The sequence below is a fragment of the Otolemur garnettii genome, unplaced genomic scaffold (assembly GCF_000181295.1).
Source record: "Otolemur garnettii isolate 467f Iridium unplaced genomic scaffold, OtoGar3 scaffold00108, whole genome shotgun sequence".
NCBI lineage: Eukaryota > Metazoa > Chordata > Mammalia > Primates > Galagidae > Otolemur > Otolemur garnettii.
The window spans coordinates 3349487-3372174 of record NW_003852503.1 but is presented as its reverse complement, the minus strand read 5'-3'; the positions used below and the strand labels follow the sequence as shown (position 1 = coordinate 3372174).

The 22688-nt window shown below is 47.6% G+C and overlaps 1 protein-coding gene across 1 annotated transcript in view; it reads left to right on the top strand.

The window, feature by feature from the left end:
- SORL1 (sortilin related receptor 1) overlaps positions 1-22688 on the top strand; it is a 163983-nt gene that overhangs the window by 6102 nt on the left and 135193 nt on the right. Inside the window, exons 2-3 of the mRNA XM_012809544.1 lie at positions 10783-10899; positions 18128-18253. Of these exons, the coding sequence (XP_012664998.1) occupies positions 10783-10899; positions 18128-18253 (243 nt within the window). The remainder of the gene's footprint in view (positions 1-10782; positions 10900-18127; positions 18254-22688) is intronic.

Below are 22688 nucleotides of genomic sequence, written 5' to 3'. Positions count from 1 at the left end.
AATCCAGAAAAGGCAGGGTGGTCTCTTGATCAAGATTTGAGTTTCAGCCTGTGCTATTATGATATATTCAGTGTTGTAATTATAACATGAGGAATGCTTTGTGCATTTGGGGGTGAGTTCCAGAAAAAAGGACTTCATGACAACCAAGGCATGGTAGTGTGTAAGAAAATGATGACAAAGTTCTGTTAGCCACTGGGTAGTTGCTAATTATAATGGTGACATCTGTGCCCTTGTCACTGCTACTAGCCAAGAACTGGGAGAGCCTTTTTTTCTGGGTTCTCCAACATAACGATAGCTCTTTCTGCAGCAAGGATGTGCTACCAGTCCATCCACTGGCCAGATGTCGGCACTGAGCACTTGAAATGGGGCAACTGTGAGTGAAGAATCACATTTTCTTCCCTTTAATTTTAATGAATTCAAAATTTAAATAGGCCGGGTGTGGCGGCTCACGCCTGTAATCCTAGCCCTCTGGGAGGCTGAAGTGGGTGGATTGCCTGAGCTCATGAGTTCGAGACCAGCCTGAGCAAGAGCGAGACCCTGTTTCTACTAAAAATAGAAAAACTATTGAGTCTTTCTCAATAGTTTGAGTCTGAGGTTGCTGTGAGCTATGACCCCACGGCACTCTACCCAGGGTTACAGCTTGAGACTCTGTTCAAAAAAAAAAAGAAAAAGTTTAAATAGCCACGTGTGGCTCTTGGCTGTTGTATAGATAGTATAGCTTTGGGGGGCTGTAGAAGCCTGCTTTGCCCAGAGGTAGGCAACCTCTGATCCACCCAGAGAGGTTACAGCCAAGCCCTGCATTTGTTCCTGTTGGGAACAGGGAGGGGAAGCAAGAACGGAGGGCTTTAGTCTAAAGCCTGGGAATTGGCGACTGCTGGCTGCCAAGTCCAGGGTCAGGAGGAGGTGGCTCTTCTTTCCTGGGTAGGAACGCACCGGGGGAGCATAGACAGTGGAGCGGGCCCAGTGGTCACACCTGTGGGAGGCCTCTGCACGGTGACCTGCTCCCCTCAGTCACTTCAGCAATGAAAGCTAGCATTTATAGGGCACCCCAGAGTGCCTGTGCTTCCCATCTGGCCTTGCACAAACAGTGCACTCATATCTGGGCTTTGCCGAGGTGGCGTGTGCATTCTGTTTAGCCATGAAAGATGTAAACAGTGCCTTAACAGCGGGGCCATCTCCCTGCCCTGCCCTTCACTTCCTGTGCTCTTGTCAAGTCACCTCCACGTAGCTGGGTCTGTCTTTCATCCCTTCAACCCTCCAGGCTGGCATGAAGACAAACAATACAGGCGTGTGGTCTTCATCATGGCGTACAAACCTCCCCCCTTCCTGGCTGACCTTTTAACTTAGCATGCCGTTGCTGTTGCCGTTGCTGCAAGCTCTTGGCTTGGAAAATCAGGACCCTTCACGATGATTTATCTCCAGTCCCCTGAATTAGATTAAAAACACAGCTACGAATTCTCAGAAAGGCAGGCTGATGTGATTATATCCCAAATCTGAGTGGCAGACAAGGGCAATAAAGAGATGTATGTATATCAAATGCATTTTGTGCCGTGGAGGGGCCAAGATGCTGTTTATTATCCCCCCCCTCTTTTTTAAATGAAGAAGGTAAATGATATGGTTTCTGTTATTTAGAAAAGAGATTAGCCTATGAAGTGGAACCCTCTTCCCCCACGAACTGTGGATTGAATGGGAGCTCGGGGGAAGATGGCTAGGGTGACTCTTTGTGAAATAGATGTGGGTGTAAACCAATGAGTGGGCCCCCAGTTGGGATTTTAATATGTTAGTGGTGCTGAGGGGAGTTATATCCTACTTTGGTGGGCTGGTGGGCTGAGGGATGGTGTCATGATGAGATTTTTAACTCTTAAGAAACCTCTGCGTCCAGAGGAAGTGGAGAATCTAATGGAGCCTTGAAGGCCTGGGTTAAGAACCACCTGGGAGAAAGGCTAGTTTGGAACTGTGACTGGAAGACTCCCAGGGTGCTTATGAGATGTCCAGCTATGGGGTTAGGGACCCAGATAGTAAAGGACTCTGTTTCTCCCTTGGCCCAGGAGATAACATGCATAACAGTTCCAATGGGTGTGTCCCCCATCCTCCCAGAGCCTGGGAGGAAAGGCTAATGCTGGTCAGCCCAAGGACCTCAGTAGAGAACCCAAGATGGCAGGGGGTGGGACAGAGCTGGGCCAGTGGCCTATGGAATGGGGAGCGTTTGGAAGGACTTGACTGTTTCAAACCTGTGCTCAATTAATTGAGTAACTTGAGACTCAGTGCCTATGACTTACTCCATCTGTGTATATTTAGTTCCCTGAAATCCTCTGACTGCGTAGTTTAAAAAAAAAATCTTGCCGTTCACTGTGCACATGGTCTGCCGAATTTGGCAAGGTGTGCTGTGGGTGGCGGCCATGGCAGGGGTACTGCAGAAACCTGCAGAATGAAGGAGTGGATGTGGAAAGTTGGACAGAGGTGAAAGAGCTGTCAAAACAAAGGTAGGGAAGTTAAGCTAGCGCAGTAGTGCCCGTGGGCCACCTGCCTGTGGCCTTGCCTCCCAGTAGCTCAGAGAGCATCTCCTGTTAACTGAGAAATCGGCCACCGCTTTGATGTGCTGCCCCGTCAGTGAGCCTCATTTATAGCTGTTCTCACCAAAGGAGTAAGGAAGACACTGGTAGGGTCTTGAGGCCTTTGGCTCTGCGCTGTGATATTTAAATACTTTGCCTTTGGGGTTAAGGCTGAAGCCTTGGGATAAGGGGGTTGGGTTTCCCCCAGGTTGCAAAGTTCAGCTATGAGCAAGGGGAAAGCTGCCTGCAAGCTTCCCTTGGCCGTGAGCTCTGAGCTTGAGTCAAGCGTGCAGGGTTTTGTCATTTTATATATGTCATTGCTTGCTCTCAGGCCTCCCGCCGATGTTAATGTTTTATGTGGAGCCATTTTGTGAAGAATGGCTTATTTTGGTAGAGAGCCATTGAGTCATGAAAAGGAACAACGTCTTAGCGTGTTGAAGTTTATGAAACGGTATTCACGGGTTACATCTCATCTGATTCTTACGACAGTCTTGAAACATTGGGTAGATAAGAGTTGTTATTAATGTCATTTCACAGATGAGTATCTCGAGGCTTTGAAAGGTGAAGTGACTAACCCACAGTTAGACAGCTTAGTAAATTGGAGAGACCAAGGCTCAAACCAAGCCTTTAACTCATTTTAAATAACGGAGTCACCTTTGCCTCTCAGAAGTAATCAAGTGAAATCTTTGCTGTCAGGGAGGGATCCATAGTTTTTTGCTATGAACTCTTTTTTTTTTTTCCCCTTCCTGTCTTTAAAACCTAGAGATCTTCTATAGTTCTGCCTCTTTCTGGGCTCTCCTGGCCACAGGGATCTTTTAACTTTTCAAATGCAGCAAGTTCCCAAGGCTCTTGCTGGTCGTGGTCCTAAGCTTGTGCTCTACCTGCCCTGGAGGTCTGGGCCTCTCTTCTCTGCCTCCCCTCTCTGTCCCTTTCCCTTCCTTCACTCCACCCTCTTCATCCCTATCAGCAAACAGGTCAGGTCTTCAGTGAAGCCTCACTCCCCACCAGAGGTTAGGTCCCCTGGTTAACAATAGTAATCCAATCATTGTTCTTAGAATTGGTTGTTTCATGTTCGTCTTCCCTGCGAGGCAGAGCCTGAAAGAAGGCTGTTTTTCTAACACCTCCAGTGGCGTCTGGTGCCAGTTGGTGTTGAGTCTTGGGGTGCTCGGCAACCACCAGCACTGGTGAGGGGCGCTTGCTCTGTTTGCCCTGTGCTGGGACCCCAGGCAGTACGGAACTCCCCTTCTGAATCTTTCTCTGAGCTTCACCTCATTTGCAAAATGCGGCACTTGGCTTGGATGCTCTCTGCAGTTCCCCTGGCTTTGAAATTTTCCTCTTTTTCTTACTTACCAACTGGCAGATGAAGGGGTGAAATTCATGCTCATGACAAGGAGATTTTTTACAGGCTCGTTTTAAGAGGGAGCCCTTCCTGGAACCGCAAAGCACATTTGCTAAATGACAAAGTAGCACACAGAGGGCAGGGCGGCACATGGAGGTAGATAGTGGAGGGGTCCTACCTGCTAAGAATCAATCTGAAATGAAAACGGAGTCTGTCTGAACTGACACTGGAAGTCGCCAAGTATATGATTGTCATTCTTTCAGTAAAGAGAAAGAAAAAGGTGTCTCTCTCGTAGTTTTTTTTTTTTTTTTTTTGAGACAGCGATTTGCTCTGTCACCTGGCCTCGAGTGCCGTGGTGTCATCATAGCCTACAGCAGCCTCAAATTCCTGGCTTTAAACAATCCTCCTGCCCCAGCCTCCCAAGTAGCTGGACTACAGGCACTTGACAGCATGCCTGGCTAATTTATCTTTTATTAGCAGACACGGGGTCTCTCGCTTGCTCAAACTGGTTTCAAACTCCTGAGCTCAAGCAGTCCGCCTGCCTTGGCCTCCAAGAATGCTAGGATTGCAGGCGTGAGCCACCACGCCTGGCCCCTCTCGTGTTTTTTATCTATGGGGAGCTCATGACCCCAGTGAAGGAGACTGTGGTGAATGCTAAGTTCTAGTCCAAGGTTGTTCTCTCTTTGTTTCCTCATCTGTGAAATGGGCAGCCTGAATTTTATCAGCAAAGTAGTTAATGAGTTCTGTGGGGGTGGCATCTTAAGCAAACAGAAAAGTCAGGGGAGTGAATTGAGAGTGTATGAACAGGGCCCGTATTCAGGGAGGACTCATAAACTAGATTTCAGCTCTCCTAGTGAGGTGGAGAGTCCAAGGAGGATAATAAGCTTACTAAATATAGTGAGAACACAGTCTTGAAAGGGGACACTGAGAGGCAATTTGCATACCTAGCATTTAGGCCATGCAAAAGGATGCTTTGAGAAAACCTTGTTATTCTTGGACCTTGAGAGTCTGTCTCTGGTTTCCTTAGGGCTATCTTACATAGTTCAGGGGAATTCAGTGGCTGCCTCTGTCCTCACAGTTGAAGGACAGGGATATTTGTTTTATGTCTCATTGTAGAATTTTAAAAATGTTTCTTTGTATTTCACTGCTAGTGAAGCGGAGAAATGAATCAGACTGCCTCATTTGTCCTCCTCGTGCTGTTCTGGAAGGAAGCTATGTGGGGGTGGGGAGAAGAGCACCCTGTGGGCATGCAAGACATCCTGGTCTTTGGGTTTGACCAATCTGAAAGCGGTAAGGGCAGAAGGAGCAAATGAGAAGAGTTACGTGTGACCCGTTTCATGAAGGGCCTCGTCCTCCTGAATGGGCCTCAGCGACTGTACAGATTCGGGTGGTTTTATTGGAAACCTCTCATTGTTGGTTTAGGCTTAAAACCTCTGTTTCCCCCAGAGGTGCTCTGTGCATTGAACAGGTAAGAAATGATTAAAGAACCTACAGGGTGCTTGGCACCTCGGAGGCCTTGGTGCTTTCATTGGTAAGTGGACGCTTGAGTCACTGGTATCTTTATCCAAGCAATTTATTTCCTCCCTCTGACAACCCTGAGCTCGAGAATTGGAACCTGGTGGCAGCAGACCCTTTCCTTTACTCTGAATCATTCGTGGCAAATCATTTGTTGGATCCAAATCCTCTTTGGATCACCAGGGCATGCAGAGAGACTGAGACACAACAGGTACTGGGTGATTTGGACCTGTTTGATGAAGACGCCGGGGCATGTCAAGGTTTGGGTGGCATGGCCTGTAGTGAGCTGGCAGGGGACGCTCGGCTTGAGCCTGTGACCGTTTTTGCAGCCAGGGACTCGGAGGCCTGTGAGGATGCTGTGGCTCTGCAGATGCTGCTGACAGTGCTTTGAAGGATTGGTTTGGCCGGAGATCCAGTCCCCAGCCTGCCTCCACTGTGACTCATTCTAGCTGCATATTTTGGTAGCATGAGGGCTCAAGACGAGATGAAAGAAGCCCTTCTCTAAGAGTGGGAGCTCCTAGGTTCTGGATTAGCCCCTGAGAAGCACAGTCTTCTGTACAGCTCATAGAGGCCTTTTTCTTTTCTTTTAATTGAGGAGTAATTCACATGACATAAAATTAGTCATTTTAAAGTGAACAGTTCAGCGACATGTAGTATGTTTTGTAATAGCGTGCGATCACTAGCTGTGTCTAGTTCCAAAATATTTCCATCACTCCAAAATAAAACCCCGAACCTCTTAAGCAGTCGCTCCCTTCTCATCTCCCCACCCCAGGCCCTGGCAACGACGCACCTGCTTCCTGTCTCTATGGATTTACCTATTCTGGAGATTTCATATAAGTGGAATCGTGCAGCACGTGACCTTTCGTGTCCAGCTTCTTTCACTGGGCAGATTGTTTTCAAGGTTCGTCCACATTGTAGTATATCAGCATGTCCAGGAGTCCTAACAGGCATCCCAGATCCTGAAGATAACCTCCCTAAAAAGGCTGAGTCCTCCTAGACAGTGTCATTTAGTCCCACCTCCTGCCAAGAGGCAGGGAATTGACTAGATTCATTGTCCCCCAAGTAATCTGAGTTAGACACACCCGGGATGTGTCTTTTACAGATACTGATTCCTGGGCTCCAGGCAGGGGGTCTTCTGAACCAGCAGGTACTGGGTGGGGCCTCTCCTGTCAGCCAGGCATGGGACCCCAGGACAGGGGTGTGTCTTGGGGTTATCTAGACTCATTAACCGTAGGTTCATTAGCCTAACAGCCTCTGTTTTGGTTTTTGATGTGGTTTTTGTGTCCTGAGCTTCCTGAAGCATGGGGTTTTTCTGTTTGCCTTCTGAGGGGAGGAACTTGCCACCTCCTTGCTCTACCTCAACAGCTCCAATTAATTGTGTTTCATTTATCAAGCTCCAGCTATGGCCCGGGGAGCTAGAGACGGGAGAGGGAAGGTTGTTCACGCCCTGGGGTTGTGGTTATAAATGATTGCACATCAAGCTTATGTTCCTGGGAAAGCCGCCCTCCCATCCTCTCCCTTCCCAGACCGTCTGTGGGGCACAGTAGGCAAGGCAGCTATGAGCGACCTGGAAGCCTGTAGCTGCCCCAGAGGCTTTGGGGAGGAGGAGGGCAGGGGATGGGAAAGGACCCAAACAAACCCGGAAGCTGCTGATTCGCCGTGAGGACCTGCCCTGCGCTGCTGGTGTCTTGGCCACGTTCCACAGGGAGCTCTGCCGACTCCTTCCTCTGTTTCCCTTGAGGTTGGGGAGGAGGAAGGTGAGGCCAGAGAGGATGCCTGCTCTGGCTTTAATAAAACTCTCCTTCTGCCCGCCTGCCTGCTAGCTCTCCTGTCTTCTGGGTGCATCGTTTCCTGCCCCTGATTCTGGTCTTGTGCTTTGGGGGATGGGTGCCTGGGCTGCCTTGGGGATCAGCCATGACTCACCAGGGAGTTATTCTCATGACCAGGATGTGCCTGACATCTCGCCAAGCAAACAAGCCGGACTGTTGGTGTGAGCGCCTGGTGGCCCTCTGACAGGTCATTTCTTGCCAGGGATTTCTCCCCCCCCACATGGACTGCCCTTTTACAGTCTGCCCTTAGGAATAAAAGGGACATCTAACAAAAAAGCCTGTTGTTAAGAAGCAAAAAACACAACAGGTGTTTCACCAAGCTTGCCTTCTAGAGGTTTGCTTTGTAAAAAAGCCCTTGGACGTTTTGAGGCTTGTCCTCCGTGGCCTTCTCACCCTTCACCTGTGCAGGGATTGATGGTGGTGGTGGTGTCTCATAAATCTCATGTTTTCTGAGTAGACAGACTTTTGGCAAGCTGTTTTCAGAGCTTTTTTCCACTCTGATCACTGAAAGCTTAGTAACCTACTCAAAGCATTGTCTGGTTGTCACCTGCTAGTAATGGCTTTTTTTTTTTTTTTTTGCAGTTTTTGGCCAGGGCTGGTGAACCCGCCACCTCTGGCATATGGGGCCGGCGCCCTACTCCTTTGAGCCACAGGCACCACCCCTAGAAAGAACGTTTTGATTTCATCTTTGAGGATGCCCAAGTTGAATGTGGGAGGACTTCCTCTTCCCAGACCCCAGGTGAATGGGGGTGATTTTTCTAAGTTTCTAGTCCTTTACTGTATTAACATTTGCATAGTTTTCTATCTCCCTCTGGTCCCAAGAGTGGGCATGTTTGGGGAGAGGAGAACACTTCAGCTGAGTTCCCTGTGCTGATGGGCTTCTGACCCATAGATGCTGCTGAATTCTTCCCAGAGACTTGGGCTGCAAGGAGAGAGAGAGCAAGGGAATGCTTCAGTGACCAGTAGGGATTCCATTAGCTGCATTCTCTTTGCAGCATTCTGGGCTAAATAATTTATTTACTTCTCTATTTTTTTGTTTGCACTTCTCTGTTGATGCGTGCCTGGACTTATCTGAGAATGAGAAGGAACCGTTTGGAATGATATGGATTCCTAAGGTCCTGTACCTGAAAAGGTCTTATTCCAAATGCTTTTCTAAAGAGTTCGGATATGGCATCACCAAAGTTAGGCGCAGGTGCTTAACACCCCCAAGAAAAGTGGTTAAGGATTAGCTCCTTTGTCCTTCTGTCTGCCAAGTTCCTGGCACAGGTGTTTCTCTTTTCCCTTGTGACATCTGAGAGCACTTCAGGGAGGGGCTGGGCGTGTCTGGTGGGGGAGGGAAGCGAAAGCAGGAGAAAGTTGCTGTGGGTTTTCTGCTGCAGTGCCTTGCTGGGAAGACAGCTGAGTGTGGATGACAGTGGGCCGGGCGAGACGGTGTGGGTCGGAGTCTTAGAATCTCAGTTTCCATCTACATGTGCCTGAGACAGCCAAGGATGCTGGTGGAAGAGGCTTCTCCCAGACCATCTGATTTGGGGGGAAATCAGAAATTTTATTATTCTCATTGTTTTGCTTTCCGCACAGAGTGTATGAAATGTCTGGCTCACATGTCCTGAAATGGCAGTCTTTGGGCTGGGGGCCGCCAGTGAATGGTGAAATAAGAAAAAAAGTCTTGTAGCTTTCCATAATGCCAAAGCATCGTTTTTTATTCTGAGATTATATTGTTCCTCAGTTTTAGATGTTAAAATGTCTTTTTAAGAATGACGGTGACATGGCTTAGTGGGGGGCTAGCTAGGTAACAGGCAGATCCCAAAAGCTACTGGGGCAAATATGTCACTGGATGAGGAGAAGTTCAAGGTGAGTGTTACTGATTAGCAGAGGGCTTTCTCCTTAGGGAGCCAGGCGCCTCTGTCTTGCATCTCTGCTCTCCTCTGGGATTGTGGAGTCCCCTCTGGATGCGGCCTGAAGATGGGAAAGACACAGGGCAGTGTGGGGGTGATCAGGTAGGGCCAGTGGTGGTCAGACAATCTTCTCCCATATTGCACTGGCTGGAGCTCAGTCCCAGGGCTACCTCTCACTGCATCACCACTGAGGCAAGAGTCTGTGGTGTCCCTAGGAGGCAAAGGAAAAAGATTTAGAGAAAAGCTAGTCAAGCTCTGACACAGTGCCTGTTTTTGTTAATGTCCTTCCCTGGCAAAATATTAATAGAAGTTGCTCAGGAAGGGAATGGGGGAGACAGTGTATGGCACACCTCTTGGGGTGGGACACAATTTAAGAGGGACTTTATCTAACAAGCACAATCAGTGTAACCTAATTCTTTGGACCCTCAATGAATCCAAAACATTAAAAAAAAAAAAAATAGAAGTTGCCAACCAATCCTCTCTTGGCCTTCCTACTTTATTCTTATTTTACTGGTTTACAAAAATCTGAAAGGCTAAGAACTACTGTTAGCCATAATCCAAAGATCATTTTCAGTGAGTTCTGGGGAATGTTTCCTTACTTTGGGCACTTCAAAACTTTTTTTTTTTTTTTTAAGGCAGAGTCTCTGTTGCCCAGGCTAGAGTGCAGTGGCATCACCCTAACTCACAGCAACCTCACGCTCCTGGGTTCAAGTGCTCTTCCTGCCTCAGTCTCCCAAGTAGCTAGAACTAAAAAGGCATACACCACAACACCTGGCTAGATTGTTTTTCCTATTTTTAGTAGAGTTGGGGTCTTGCTCTTACTAAGGCTGGTCTCAAACTCCTGGGCTCAAGGGATCCTTCCACCTCGGCCTCCCAGAGTGCTGGGATTACAGCGGTGGACCACCATGCCCTGCCCAAAAATAATTTTTATTTTTATTTTTATTTTTTTTAAATTAAATCATAGCTGTGTACATTAATGCAATCATAGGGTACAATGTGCTGGTTTTACATACAATTTGAAATACTTTCATCAAACTGGTCAGCTTTCATGGCATTCTCCTAGTTATTGTGTTAAGACATTTATATTCTACATCTAGTAAAACAAAAAACATCACAATGAGACCTTCTTTTCTCATCTCTCATTATAGGCCAAAAATGAATAACCTAATACCTCCAGGCCAGAGAAAAACGATTGGTTTGAATAGAAGTTTGACTGGCCTGTTAATTTTTTTTGAATTTGGAAGATGTAGATGTTCCAATGTTTTGATTGAATATCTTAACCAGTGCATGTCACACATGTGGAATAGGGATCATACTAACCAGAGATTGATAACACAAAGGATGAAAGTAAGCAGAGGAATTGGTTAAAATATCATGCCAGTAAGAGCCCAAGAAGATCTTCTGTAATCCAGTGGACAATGTAATGTTAACATTTGAAATAGCGGGGGACTCCTGTTTCTTCCTGCGGAAGTTGAAGCTGATGAAATATGTACGGGGATGGGGGTGTGCGAATATAGAACACCCTCGCCCAAATGCTGTAGGTGCAAGAATCTTAGTCATTTCTGATTGACAGAGGAGGAAAGAGGCTTGATTTAGAATGTTTGTGGCTGTCCCTCATTGTGGGTCCTCATTCCTGTGTTGATCTCTTTCAGGTTAGTCTGAATGATTCCCACAATCAGATGGTGGTGCACTGGGCCGGAGAGAAAAGCAACGTGATCGTGGCCTTGGCCCGAGATAGCCTGGCGCTGGCAAGGCCCAAGAGCAGTGATGTAAGTATTCGCGTGGCTCTGGCCACACCTTGGTGCCATTGACTTGCCCTTTTCTGATCTGCTGGGTAATTGGGGAATGAATGGGATGAATTAAATGACAGGGAAGAGAATTTAGAAAATTATATACCCCTTGTTTGCTGAGCACAGGGTGGTGCGGTCAGTGTTATAGACAGATCTGAGCAATGTGTGATGACCTTTGTGAAGGGTGATGGTCCAGGTGGTCATACCTGTTCGAGAAAATGCCAGAAGTGTGTTCCTGAGCTTCCTGCTTGCAGTGGAGCTGGATCGAATCGCATCGGTCTTACCCACGAGCTGATTTCTCCTAGCCCGTTACATTTGGGTGAGCTGTTGAAACTGGCTGTTTACAGTGTTTAATAAGTTGGGTGCTCTGAAGACATGAGACCAAGGGTTATAAAATGCAAAGGTCCATGAGGGGCCAGGCAGGTAAAGGACAGGAGTGAAGCTGCCTTTGCATTTACGATCTTCACCTCTGCAAAGAGAAATGGTCTCTCTGGCTTTTCCTTGATACCTGTGGCCCTCTTGGACAATATGCCATTTCTTGGTACAGATTCAAGAAACATTCATCTGTGTCTCAAGTTGAATGTGATGATTGGTACCTGGTCTCTCTCGTGTTGGAGAGGTGCTAGGAAGTGGAAGGGACTTGAGTGAGTTGAAGAAGAAATACTTATAAGGGGCGGCTGCTAATCAGTTCTAGGCTCTAGTTACTAGGTAGGATCTAGGGTCCAGTGTTGCTAGATCTTCTGATTTTTTTGAGAGAAGCTCAGAGGCTGGATTTTTATGTGAAAACTGCTGAGTCTTACAAGTTGGCAGCCAGTGTATAGTTTTTACAGACAACGAGTGAGCCAAGTGAAACGTACATGAGAGTGGAGCTGGCCCTTGGGTCCCAAGTCTATAGCCAGTGTTCCTCTAGACCCCTCTTAGTGGAAAAGAGGGACATCCCTTGCCTCGGATCAGGGCCTTACACTGTAGGGTGAGGCTGTGGACAGAACATGCTCACATAATCTAGAGGATTGATCACTTTGTATTCTGGCCAGAGGACACCTCTTTGTGAATGTGCCAACACTTTCACATCAGCCTTAAGGATGCACTTGTGGTTATTTTATTTTATTTTTTTTTAAGACAGAGTGTCACTGTGTCACCCTGGGTGGAGTGCTGTGAGGTCAGTCTAGCTCATAGCAACCTCAAGTTCCTGGGCTCAAGCCATCCTCCTGCCTCAGCCTCCCTAGTAGCTGGAACTATAGGCACCTGCCACAACACTCGGCTAATTTTTGTGTTTTTAGTACAGATAGAATTTCACTCTTGCTCAGGCTGGTCTCAAACTGCTGAGCTCTAGCAAGTCCTTCCACCATCGCTCCTGGAGTGCTAGGATTCTAGGTGTGAGCCACTATACCTGGCTCATAGTTGGAGTTCTTTAGTACAGTTTTGGTCTCCCTGAGGTCCCTCTCGGTGTGTCTGCCGTGTGGGTGTGGTGTGTTCTAGGTGGCTGATTGGACGAAGCCCTGGAGGCTATTTTCCAGTGACCTGAATTGAAGCAGCCACAGACAGGGAGGGCAGAAGGGCTGGCTGCAGTGATGCATAAGCCTTATCCAGGGTGGGTCCTGAGCCATGGCATATGGAAAACCACTGTTGCTGACGGCCAGTCTGGGTGTGGAGCTCTGGAGCAGGGCTAGACTTGTCGGGGCCAGTGATTTGGGGCCATTTATAAATGTGATTAGGTTTTGCAAACTTCAGCTGTGGGTGCAGACAGCCATGTACAAATGCCTGCTGGCTCTGTGTGACACTCCGTAGGCACCTGTATGTGGGTTCAAACAGATCTCTGCCCACAGGTATTGCTTTGGGCACAGGAGACAACTCTACGCTCTACTGTATTGAGAACACCTCCTCCCAGTTTTTATCCATTAAAAAAAAATTATTTCCCCAGATATTTTTTGTGAGGTAGGAAGAAGACCTCAACTGTTGTTTTATAGTTTTGCTGGACAAACAGGAGCCTAGAGGTATAAAGGGACTTGTATGAGGTCACTCGGCATGGCAGGGGAAGAGTTGGAATAAGAATTAAGGCCCAGTCTTAATGGACTTAAGTGTGTGAACATGTGGTGTTGGTAGGATGACCAACTGGTCTGGGTTCTGGTGCTGAAAGCTCTACGTCCTCCTCCTTCTTAAGTCCTGGGTAAACCAGGATGGTTGGTTATTCTAAGTATTACCAGGCTACTCAAACCCACATCTAGGTGTGTCTTACAGAGAGCCCGTTGAACTTTTAAAGTGATGAAATACAGTAGACCCTCCATAGTTGACCATTTCCCTACATGGACCACCTCTTTAAGTTGGCCTCATTTTCATGCAGCTACATGGACCACATGTACATGTCAGGACAGGAGGCCTAGTCCTTTATGTTGACCACCTCCGTGTGTCAACCAACCTGTAGCAGTCTCGTGGGCAGTCAGCTTACTACTGGAGTAGATAAGATTAAATGGAAAGCCAACTTAATGCCCAGGGTTAATAAATAAGGATGGCAGAAATTTCCTCCATCTGTGTACAAACTACATTAAAGGATTGGCAGATGAAACCAAGATGTTCTGATGTGAAAAATTAATGCAAAAATAAGTTATGACTCAGAGGCAGGAGTTGATGGAGCTGGAGTAGTAACAGTCTAAATTTTCTTTAAAGAGGACGGAGAGCATAAGGCCCTGTCAGCAATCCAGGAGGGAGAGAACTTACATAAATCAGGAACTCTGTGAGTGCTGGACAATGGCCAGGGTCGTTCGTACTCAGTATACAAAAAGGGACAGTTTTGGAGGCTGGAATCCAGAAAGGTTTGCTTTTAAATAGGAAAAAATTAAAAAAAAAAATAGTCATTGCCTGATGAACTTGTAGCCAGCATGATTCCACCATGAGTCTGGCTTCTGCAGGGCTGGTCTTTTCTGTGATAAGTTCGTGAAAGGAAACAATAGATCTTTCTTTTGACCCTTCCTAACTCCGTTTCTGTTCTCTTGACATCTTTTACAAAGCACTGAGGGTTATAAAGTACTCGGCTACAACATAACTGGCTGAAATACTGTCCAGACATTGTGTCCACCAGAAGGTAGGAATCAGCCAGGGACAATCCCATCACTGACAGGACCCTCTGCCCTTGGGTCGCAGTGGTGGACGTTAAGATTGGTGCCCCTTGGGTTTGAGCAGGGTCAGTACTTGCTAACAGCAGAAGGCTGGGGTCTGAAGGCCTGGGTTGGAGTCCTGGCTCTGCCCGTTGTTCATTGCCAGTCTGACCTTGGGCCAAGGTGTTTACTTTTTCTTGGTCTTCTCATCCATGGTTGAGACTGTACTTGTAAAATTGTGCCACCCAGAGTTGGGTCTGTCGGTCAGCCCATGGGAGTTTTCTGGGAGCTGGTTAGAAATCTACAATCTCAGGTCCCACAACAGACTTTTGAATTGGAACCTGCATTTGGCCAGTGTCTTACAAGGGGCTCTGTAGGCCTATTAAAGTTTGAGAAACACTGCTCTACTCAGATGTGGCCAGGCTCTCTGCATACTGGAGCCCTCTGCCTCACCCTTCTCACTACTATTATATGGTTTTGAAATACAAGGGAAAGAATGTGAAACACTCAGTTTGGGGAACCCTCTTTCTAGGTAAAAAAAGGATCTAACCATCAATTTTAAGTGGTTTATCACCTCCTTCCCTGCTCTGTTCTGTTCTTTAGGGGGTGATGTCATGGTGAGGTCAGGGAGGACTATTAGTGCAGAAATCTGTGTCTGGATGAAAAATAAACTATAGAAGTGTGAGAAGAAGTCCAAGGTGTTTTCCCAAATTGACCTGGAGATGGTAGCAGACTGTGTCAGCGGCATAGTGGTGCCGTGAAGAAAAGACAGCCCCAGCCTCCGTGCACAAGGGAGGGTGCATTGTCAAGACCATCGGCCCCCTTGGTGTCAACCGCACACTGGCAGAGGCCTTTTCTGGCCTGCTCAACTTGGAGGAAAGTGGATCCCTTGGAGGAAAGTGCCAGTCCTGAGTGTGGTGGAGTTTATAGTCTGTATTAATCAAATAGAAATGAAAATTATGGGGATAGGATCCAAATACTGTGCTGGAGTTTTTCAAGCTGGAGAAAGAAGGCTGATGAAGAATTCCTGATGGACTGTTGGCATAAGAGGGACCCTAACATACTTACTTACTTTCACCTTCTGTTAAGTATTAAGACCCAAAGTGATGGGTTGTGTTTGCTGGTGAGAATTAAGGAAGAGATTTTTGGTAGTGAAGGTGGTTTTATCTCCAAGTGCCCGATGGCAGAGAATCTGGGAAAGGCTTTGTGAAAGTGAGTTGTCTCTCCCTGCTGGCCAGCGTTCCCTTGAGTGCTTGGTCCATGGATTTGGCATATGGCCTTTCTTTTTAATGGAGAAATGTATGGTAAAGAGAACATTCTAGAAGGTAACTTGCAGGAGTAGAGACAACTGGATTTGAAATGGGAAGAAAGTGTCATAGTTTTGTCCCTCGCTAGCAGTATGACCTCAGGCTAGTCACTCAATTCTCTGAGTATTTTTACTTCTTAAAAGGGAATAGTTACTCTCTCATGGATTCATTCTGTTCCCTCTTTTTCATTATTGGACTTAACACGATCATTTATTCTTTGGTTTATAATGATACTCATTCCAGAAATCATTATTGAACACCTGCTACACTGCAGGTGAACTGAAGGAGACAAAGGTGGGAGTATCTGAGAGGGTTTGTAAATAAGCAGGGTGGTAATGCACCTGGAGGAATATCGTATACTGAAAAATGCTACCCCGACGGACACCATCACGTGTGTGCTTCTGGGGAAATAAACCACAGTGCCTAGTCAAATTCCGGGATGTTGGAGCTGCACAGGGCCTTGGTTCCCTTTCTGAGAAGCCATTAATTTGCTTATGTGACTTCTGAACCTAACCAGGAGGTGAATGTCCATTTGTTGCCAGCAGAATGGAAGTGAGAATGTTATGCTTCATCATTTTACTCAGATTCTCAACCTACAGAAATTCTATTTTTTTTTTTTTCTTTGAGGCAGAGTCTCACTCTGTTAACCTGGGTAGAGTGCTGTGTGTGGCATCATCATAGCTCACAGCAACCTCCATCTTTTGGGCTCAGGCAATCTTCTTGTCTCAGCCTCCTGAGTGGCTAGGACTATAAGTGCCTGCCACAATACCTGGCTATTATTTTTTTTAGGGAGGGGGTCTCACTCTTGCTCAGGCTGGTCTTGAACTCCTGAGCTCAGGTGGTCCACCCACCTCAGCCTCCTAGAGTGCTAAGATTACAGGTGCCCACCACTGCACCTGCCTTGTTTTCTTATTTTTAGAAGAGATGGGGTCTCTGTCTTGCACAGGCTGGTCTTGAACTCCTGAGCTCAAGGGATCTACCTGCTTCAGCCTTCCCGAGTGCTAGGATTACAGCCGTCAGCCACCATGCCTGGCCTGCCTGCAGAAATTCTTTCTTCTTTCGGGGTTTTTTTTTTTTTTTTGTGAATTATTTACACTAGGTCACCTTTGATAGAGTGATGTGGTGTCACAGCTCACAGCAACCTCAAACTCTTTGGTTGCAGTTTTTGGCCGGGGCTGGGTTTGAACCCGCCATCTCTGGTATATGGGGCTGGTGCCCTATTCCTTGAGCCACAGGTGCCACCCCCTGCAAATACTCCTTGAGCTACTGGTGCCACCCCCTGCAGAAATTCTGAAGCTGTGTTTGTGGCAGCCTCGTACTGTGTGGTTGGTAGTCAGGAATCCATACCGTGTGCTCTAATAGTTTCTTCCACTGTGACCCAGATAAAGGCAGAGGCTCTGCCTTGGCTTCTTCTAACCTTGACATCTAATAAGTATTAGGCACCTGTGTGTGCTCTCAGTTGCCCTTGTACCTGCCTTATGTTAATATAGGGCATTGTTTACAAACATGACAAACATCTACACACGTTGTATCTAAAGGCCAGGTCTTTAACTTATTAGTGTCTGTATGTCTGAAGCCTAGCACAGTCCCTGGCTCATGTAAAACCCTCAAGCATGTTTGCTGTTGACACAGAAGGGCGAGGATGGTAACACACTCCCTGGGGTTAGTCTAGTAGTTTCTGTTCTTTTTGAGATTGACCTGTCATTTTCCTTCCATCCCTACCCCAATTCACTATCACATACATCACTTAAAAAATAAGTTGTTACATTCATCTGTCAGGCTTGTTTTTAACTCAACAATTGTATTAATTATATTTCATAGCTCACTGGTAGTAAAGTCCAGGCACAAAATCTGGCCACTTTCATTCTAGTATTTGTTACCTGTGATAATGACTTTAAGACCGCTGGCTTTGGAGGCAGGTGTCCTGGGTCAGAATCCCACTCTGCTACTTACATTCTTTGTTACCTTGGCAGGGGACTCATCTCATAAGCTTCTGTTGTGTTGCCCGTAAAATAGTTTTACTGATTGCACTTTCTGTGTAGGGCCCTTGGGAGAGTTAACTGTGCTCACTCATTTGAAGAGGTTAATACTGTATGTGCACCAAGTGAGCATTCAGTGAGTGACAGACACTCTTACGTTTTGTCACTGGTCGCTGCATAGACAGAGATCAGGAATTACTCTTGGCAAATGCACAAAATCTGTTGTTGTTAGTGTCTGCTGTCTACAGACGCTAGTGCTGGAGAAGGGATTCTGCGACCAATGTTGGAACCTCTGTGCATTGAATTACTTCGCTTTCTTTCTTTCCCATCTCTTGGGCTACTTGGTGAAGACCCACGATGTTTTTCTTAAGCATGGAATGCTGTCGGAGCAGAACCTCCTTGCTGAGGGATGAAGAATTTGATTACATTTGGGGGACAGTTTAACAGATGGCAAAGCAAATTCACAACCCCTTTCCCCTCTGACAGCCACGTTTTGTCTGCCCTTGGATGCAATTTGTTAAACACTTAACCCAGCTGTGGTGATGAGGTTATTATTGTTTCTGTCATTTGTCTCCTGCTCCGGGGACTTGCCTTGGCCTCAGAAAAGACCCCAGTGTATTGTCCCCACACACTTGGGGACCGACAGAGGTGCCTGCTTCTCCTTTGGGGGTTATCTGGTAGCACCTGTAATCTTCATGGTATCAGGGACCTCATGGGAGCCCTCTTTGGGGTCCAGGGTGGGATGTTTGAACGTGGACGAGGGTGAGAGGTCTTTCTGCCCAGTTTCTCATCAGCTATTTTCTTTCTCGTCTCCTGCTCTGTATCCCAGGTGTATGTGTCTTATGACTATGGAAAATCATTCAAGAAAATTTCAGAGAAGCTGAACTTTGGTGTGGGAAACAGCAGCGAAGCCGTGATTGCCCAGTTCTACCACAGTCCTGCGGACAACAAACGGGTAAGGAGGGAGCTGGGCGGGTAAGGAGGGAGCTGGGCCCGTCTCCTCCCCACATGGGACTGCGTCCTGCAGGGACTGCCCTCCTGCAGGGACTGCCGCACCTAGGGGGTGCCTGGCAAGTGGCCCTCTTTGTGATCTTTGCAGCGTGACTGGTGGCCAGCAACTGTTTTTGTGCTACCTGGGAGTCTGTGGCAGAATGGGTGGGTCTGTGTTTAATCATGTAGGGCAAATACTGGTCAGGCAGGATTTCTAGACAAACAGTCGTGTATTAAATCACAGAAAATCAGCTGGTTAATAAATCGCCTGACTCGCAGGTGGAAAAAAATGTTTCCCAGGTATATTGGGACTAACACTGTGGTCTGACCATGTCTACTAAGACATCATCAGTGTACCTGTACATGTGTGCATAGGTGTGCACGTGTGCATGTACCTCTGTGTGTGCGCATGAATTGGTGCTCTCTTCTTTTTCCTCCCTCTCTGAATCTACACTGATATAAAGGAAAGAAAACCAAGGCACCAGATATCACCATGCCTCCTGCTTTGTTTTCCCAGCTGGCTGGCCTTGGGGGGCTTTTTCCTTGGTTAGGCAATTTGATTCAGAGGAAGCATTGACCCTGGGCCTCCAGGGAGGGGTGTGTGTGTGTGTGTGTGTGTATGTGTGTGTGTGTTGGGGGGAGCAGGAATCCAGCCCCCTGCTGTAAGGCTTCCCACTGATCAGGGAGCCTTGTGTTGGATTGCCTTCCCCCCCCACCCCCACTCCTGTGTTACCTAGTTTCCAGGCCAGATGACCTCTTCCAGGTAACGATTTTTTTTTTTAATTGTTGGGGATTCGTAGAGGGTACACAGAAGCAGGTTACATTAATTGCTTTTGAGGTAAAGATCTTTCATAGAGAAACCAAGAAAGACTTGCTAGTTGCAAAAGCTTTCTGAGGGAAGGGTCCGTGCTGCTTTCTGTGGCTCTAGGAAGGAACAATTCAGCAAGATCTGTCTACAGAGTCTGCTTCCCAGATCCCCAGTGCTGGTCTCTCAAGTGGCAGAGGTCTGAGGTCTCTTAGCAGGAGCTGCCTTCACAATGTTTAGCCTCTGCTGGGGCTTTGGTACTGACCAATCAGAGCAGACCCTGTCTGGAGGGGGATGGGTCCTGGGGGACCCCTGCTGGGCTGGCATTTAACCTTTTAGCTACTGGGTTGGGGGGAGGTCCTAGGGGAAGGGTCCAGGCCCCTTTGGCTTCAGGAAGAGCCACTTGTCCGTTTCAGGGCAGCTGGTATAGGGCTGTTGTTTTTTTTTAAACAACTGGAATAATCATTACTGGTACATGCTGGTTAAATATCAGCTCTGCCTAATGATCTCAGAAGGGAGTAGCAGTTAGGGGCAAACTTCCCTCTCTTACGTAATTCCTGGGTGACAGAGCAGGCCAGCACCCTCCCCAGAGGTAAAAAGCAAGGAGAAGGGGCGACACCTGTGGCTCAAGGAGTAGGGCGCCAGCCCCATATGTCGGAGGTGGTGGGTTCAAACCCAGCCCTGTCAAAAAAGCGCAAAAAAAAAAAAAAAAAAAGCAAGGAGAAGGTATCCAAGGGGATTGGCTGTGTAGACGGGTAGCTGGCCCTGTGTTCTCCCCTCCACTGCACGGGCAGGACACTGTGACAGACAGACCTGGTCCTGGACTCCCAGGGTGGCTGGGCCTCTCTGCCCACCTTTCCCTGGGCTCCCCTGCCCAGGGCCCAGCTTGCTCTGTCTTTCCTCTGGACAGATGTGCCTGCCCCCCTGCCTCTCAAGAAGCAAATAACACTTGCTGATTTACTATATGTCTAAAAAACGCAGAGACAGTGGATGTTCAGTGTTCTTACCACAAAAATAACTAGGTGAGGTCATGCATTGGTTAATTAGCTAGATATAATCAGTTCACACTGTGTATGAGCTTCAGAGCATCATGTTGCATGTGATAAACGGTGATGTTAATTTAAAGAATGAATTTGGGAAAAAACCAATCAACACTTGGATTACTTTATCACGTTGTGCTTACCTGATTACTGTTGTTATATTTGTACATGGCCTCAGAGCTAACTCTTGCTGAAGTCCTGGCCTTGAAATTGCCCTGTTGTCTCCAGGAATCTCCTTTTCAGCTCCGTCTGTCTCCTCCCCACCTCCTCCCATAGTGCACAGATGTCTGTAGGCAGGTTCCATCCGTCTTCCTTCCTGCTTGTCGTGTGGCTTGTGAGCAGCTGCAAAGACCACAAGTCTGAAGAGTCAGAAGATGGGAAAAATGAGGTCTTGGCCGTGCAGTTGGAGGTTTAGAGCAGGCAGGGAATCTGGGGCTTTGCGGCATTGGGTTTTGGAGAAGGAGCGGAGCAGGGCCATGCCACTGAGGCAGGAGGCGGGGCACAGCCTGGGGATGATTATAACAAAGGAGTTTGGGTGCTGCATGGTGAGATGGGGTAAGCTGCGTGCAGCCCATGTGCTGTCTGATTTCAAGAGTGGTACATCTTAGATCTTTCATGGGTGAACTGAATGTGCTTTGGAGTTGGTGGAGATGACCAACCTGATGGCAGCTGGACCTCAGACCTGGACTAGGCTGAGTGGGATGGGGAGGCAGCATTTTCTACAGAGTTTCTGATTCCCCAGAGAAGGCTGTTAACCCTCCCAAGACTTCTCAGGAAGGAAATGATGACTCTTAACGGTGCTGATTGCTTTTGGTACTTTTGCCTTTGTCCCCTGGAAGGCAGATTGCCCCACCAGACATACCACTTCCTGAGAAAAATCACACAAGGCTGGGGACCTTGCTGTCAACAGTGGGCTGCTCAGCCCAGGCCTGAGTGAAGATGTTGGGTGGGCTGTCAAAGAGCATTTGAAATGGTTGAAATGAATGTTAGCAGGTGCTCTGAATGGTTAAGATGTTAGGAAAGGGCCCTCTGGGAGGAATGTAGGCCTGGGGACGGTTGGGGGGTGGTGTGCCAGGTTAGAGGCTGAGCCTTGTGATGGAGCTGGAGCAGTCCTGGGGCCATCTGAGTTCTGGGTCTATTTTGGTATTGCCCAGCGGTCCTGCTTCCCTGCTGAGCACCCTTGTGCTCTGAGCCAGTGTGAAGCTCCCGCCCCAGTTGCACAAGCCTTGTGGGGCCCCCGAGATTGGTCAGACAGAGTCTAAATATACCCGGGGCTCTTTAAAAAAGGCCATGGAAGTGGAGTTAGGCTTCACACCCTCAATAGCAGAAGTGAGAACAATGCTGCCTTTTTCCAGGCAGAGGTTGTTTCTAGGTAAAATTGCAGGACAATTCTCTCTCCCTTTGCTCTCACCTTCTAGACGGATGTTCTTTCATTGCCTTCACTACTCTTCATTCTGTCATGGTGCACGTGGTTTCTCCAGGCAAAACTAGAGAGAGTCTCTGATGCTAATCACTGGTAGATAACATTTTGTAGCTTGTTTTTCCATAGATATTTGTATTTTCAGAGCTTTAAGGCAAAGGTTGAAGCTCCTCTGAAATCTTAAGTGCAAACTAGGATGGAGAGGTTGGGGTACACGACAATACTTCTGAAACTGCACAGTTTGGACAGCACCTGGTAGGTCTGCTGCTGGTCAGTCTGGGGGGTTGGCCTCTGGGAAACTGGACAGCCAGGCAGAATAGGGAGTTGATGCAGAAGCAGAGTGGGGTACTTTGTGTCTCCCTAACACGCACATTTGTAACATGCCACATAACAGGATGAAGCACCCTGTGCCCAGTTTAGAGGCAGGGGAATTCAGTGGGGTTGGATTAGGGAAGTCAGGTCAGGTTAGAAATGGAGCTTCAAGGATGGACATGTGACCTCAGAAGGTAGAATGGAGTTGGTGGGAGCCCTCCAGGAGGAGAAGGGCGGGGGCGGAGACTTCGAGGTTCCAACATTTGGTTTCCTTGCAGGACAGCAAGATTTGCTTTTTAGGGTGGGTGGTTTCCTCTGAGTTGCTTTGCAGAGTTGAACAGGTCCCTGTCCTCCTCTCTGGGACTGCAGGGAGCCCTGGAAGAATCTTTGAGTAGGGAAGTGACTGGATAGTGTCTTTTAGAGAAACGTCTAAAAGAAACATCTCCTGGCAATATTTATGATGAGTTGGGAGGAAAAGATTAAGAAGAGTCCAGAAAGGGAACCATTGTGGCCATGTATGCAAGAACTAGCTGTCACTCATCCAAACCTGTCTTCACTCTAAGTATTTCACTAAGGTGCTTGAAGGAATGAGGATGAAGAAAGCCCATTGCCTATGCCCCAGTTTGCCTCGATCTTTAGTAAGGACCTGGGCCATGTTGGTAGCACAGGGAGTAAAAAGCAAGGCACAGGTTTTGAGAAAGATTTCAAAGGAAAAAAGAGGGTAGGTGGTTGGTTGAGAGTGGGGTTGAAGGGGAGATGGGAGTAAAGACCCAAGTCTACTTGGGAGCAGCTGGACTGGGAATAGGTATAGCAGGGGGAGAAT